Raw genomic sequence first — 2268 nt, forward strand, 5'->3', positions numbered from 1 at the left:
TACCATTTTGATTTGGTATTCAAATGACTTAGTATTGGGCACCGTAAACAGACATGGACCGAACCGAAATCAGTGTGGATCAAACCATATGATTTTAGTAACAAATTTAAGTGGAACCACACTGAATCAAATCGTTAATATTTCTCGGTTCCGGTTCCGTTTTGAGGATGGAACCACACTGAACCACACCATGCTCACCCCTACCCACTTTCTCTCATTCTCTGTCATTGAGTCTCTCTTCTTTTTCTCAAATGTAATGTTAGGGAGACCAAATTTTTTATATCAAATTTGTAAACCAAATGATGTGGTTGTGGATAATTGGATTATTGATTAAGTGTCCAATGACGTGCTTGTTTCTTATTAGTGACACATAATTTATTTTACAAATTTGATTTAAAATTTTGTTCTCTGTAACATTTTCATTCTCTGAGCCTCTCTCAATGAGTCCGATAAGTGATGAGAAGGTCCCACTGTTTTACGCATTAATATTACTGTGATGATATGAGAAGGTCCCACTAATTTACACAAGACAAAGATCCGAACAGCAAGAAACATTGGACAACAACTCTGCAAGCTGCTCTGATAAAGAATCAAAGCTCTTACAGGAGCATATATTTTCTTCAATTGTCCTTGACCCGCAGGTGATCCAAGCAAGGCATCATGTAGGCAGCGGGGCTTGCCTGAAGTTCCATGAATTTCTCATACGTCATTCCAATGTACTTCGCTTTTTCACCTTCCTTTTCTAGCAACTCCGGGATCGGTACAGCGGGCGTGTCGAGTGCCGGTCCATGTGGTACGGCGATCGATATCCTAGTAGCTGTGTTGTTCACAGTTGCTCGATGCCATATGCTCTTGTACTTGTCGTTTGTTAGAATTTGCATTTGATCACCAACGTTAACAATAAAAGCGCCCGGAGCGGCATTTACCAAGACCCACTGATCATTGTGCTTGACTTCAAGGCCACACATATCATTCTGAATCAGGAGCGTCACCAGTCCATGATCTGTATGAGGAGGAATACCGATTGCCAGGTCGGGCTGTGGGCAAGCCGGGTAGTAGTTTGCTGCCAGAATTTGGCAGCCCCGATCCCAGTTCATGGCCTTGGTAATGTAATCGGCCTCCAGTCCCAAACTCTCCGATATTCCATTCAATATTTCGGTTGCCACTGCACGGGTTCTTTTGCTGAACTCCAATGAAACTTCACTGTACCCAGCAGGTTTGTAGAGTGAGTTGAATTTGGGGTGTGCGATGACCTTGAGATAATCCCTCCAGAGACGAACTTTGTCAATTGCGACGTTGAAGCTGGTGCCGCACTTGATTGGGTCCAACAGGTTCTTTGTATGGAACTCCTTCTTCTCCTCTTCCGGCAGTTCAAAAAATCTTCGGCACGCGTCGATCATTTCTTTCATTAGGCTCTCTGGTACATCATGGTTGATCACCTAAAAGGCATCAAGCACATGAAAATATTAATTCATGTTTCATTTTTAAAGTTAAAATTTGAAAACTTATAACTATTTCAATTTTCAATTTATATATATATATTTTTTTTAAATAAAAATTTGAAACGAAATAGTTATCAAACTAATAAAATATTAGTTAATTTTATACATGTTCAAGCATACATAATTAATAACAAGTGTGAACATACCTGAAAGAAGCCCCATTCTTGGCAAGCTTTTCCTAGCTTCTGGATCATTTGTGCCCGTTCATCAGGGGAGGCAGAGGTGAGAAGAGCAAAATCAATGATGGGGATTGAGTGTTCAGGGTCGTTTGCATCTCCCTTATCGTTGGGATCCATGATGTAGGCGTACTCGGAAGGTACAGAAGTGAGAGCATGTGAGTCGGCTAAGGTTTTGATGCTAGCTACCTTGGGTTCAGATGCATCCACTGAAGTCACGGTAGGTGCCATTGGTGGAGGGAGAGAGAAAGAAGCTGAGAATTCTGGTCTTTGATTTGTATGTCCTGAAGGAAGGACGTGAGGGAGAGGAAAGTTAATTGTTTGAGTGTTGTGGAGAAATATGAAAAAAGGAGTTGCTATTTTATAGAGCAAGATAACTTATGACTATATCCCCACAAGCTGGTGGTTTTTGAATAAGTTTGGCCAACGCTGACCTAGGTTTCAAATCTGTTGTCCTGCAACAATAAAATATATATTAATTAGTTGTTAACCTACATGTATATGCAATAGATGAATTCTTGGAAGACCATATTATGTAAATCAGATTTAAATTATTTCTCTAATAGAGATGAAATATACTTGTATTGAAG

General features: G+C 40.2%; 1 protein-coding gene across 1 annotated transcript; it reads right to left on the minus strand.

Moving 5' to 3' along the window:
• Positions 1-454: 454 nt before the first annotated feature.
• Positions 455-2022, minus strand: LOC103422099 (2-oxoglutarate-dependent dioxygenase 19-like). The gene is made up of 2 exons (XM_008360134.4): positions 1649-2022; positions 455-1439 (listed from the first exon to the last, which is right to left on the minus strand). The coding sequence occupies exons 1-2, from the start codon at positions 1907-1909 to the stop codon at positions 621-623; spliced, it is 1080 nt and encodes a 359-aa protein (XP_008358356.2). The 5' UTR covers positions 1910-2022; the 3' UTR covers positions 455-620.
• Between the last annotated feature and the right edge of the window lie 246 nt (positions 2023-2268).

This window comes from Malus domestica, chromosome 10, assembly GCF_042453785.1.
Source record: "Malus domestica chromosome 10, GDT2T_hap1".
NCBI classification, from domain to species: domain Eukaryota; kingdom Viridiplantae; phylum Streptophyta; class Magnoliopsida; order Rosales; family Rosaceae; genus Malus; species Malus domestica.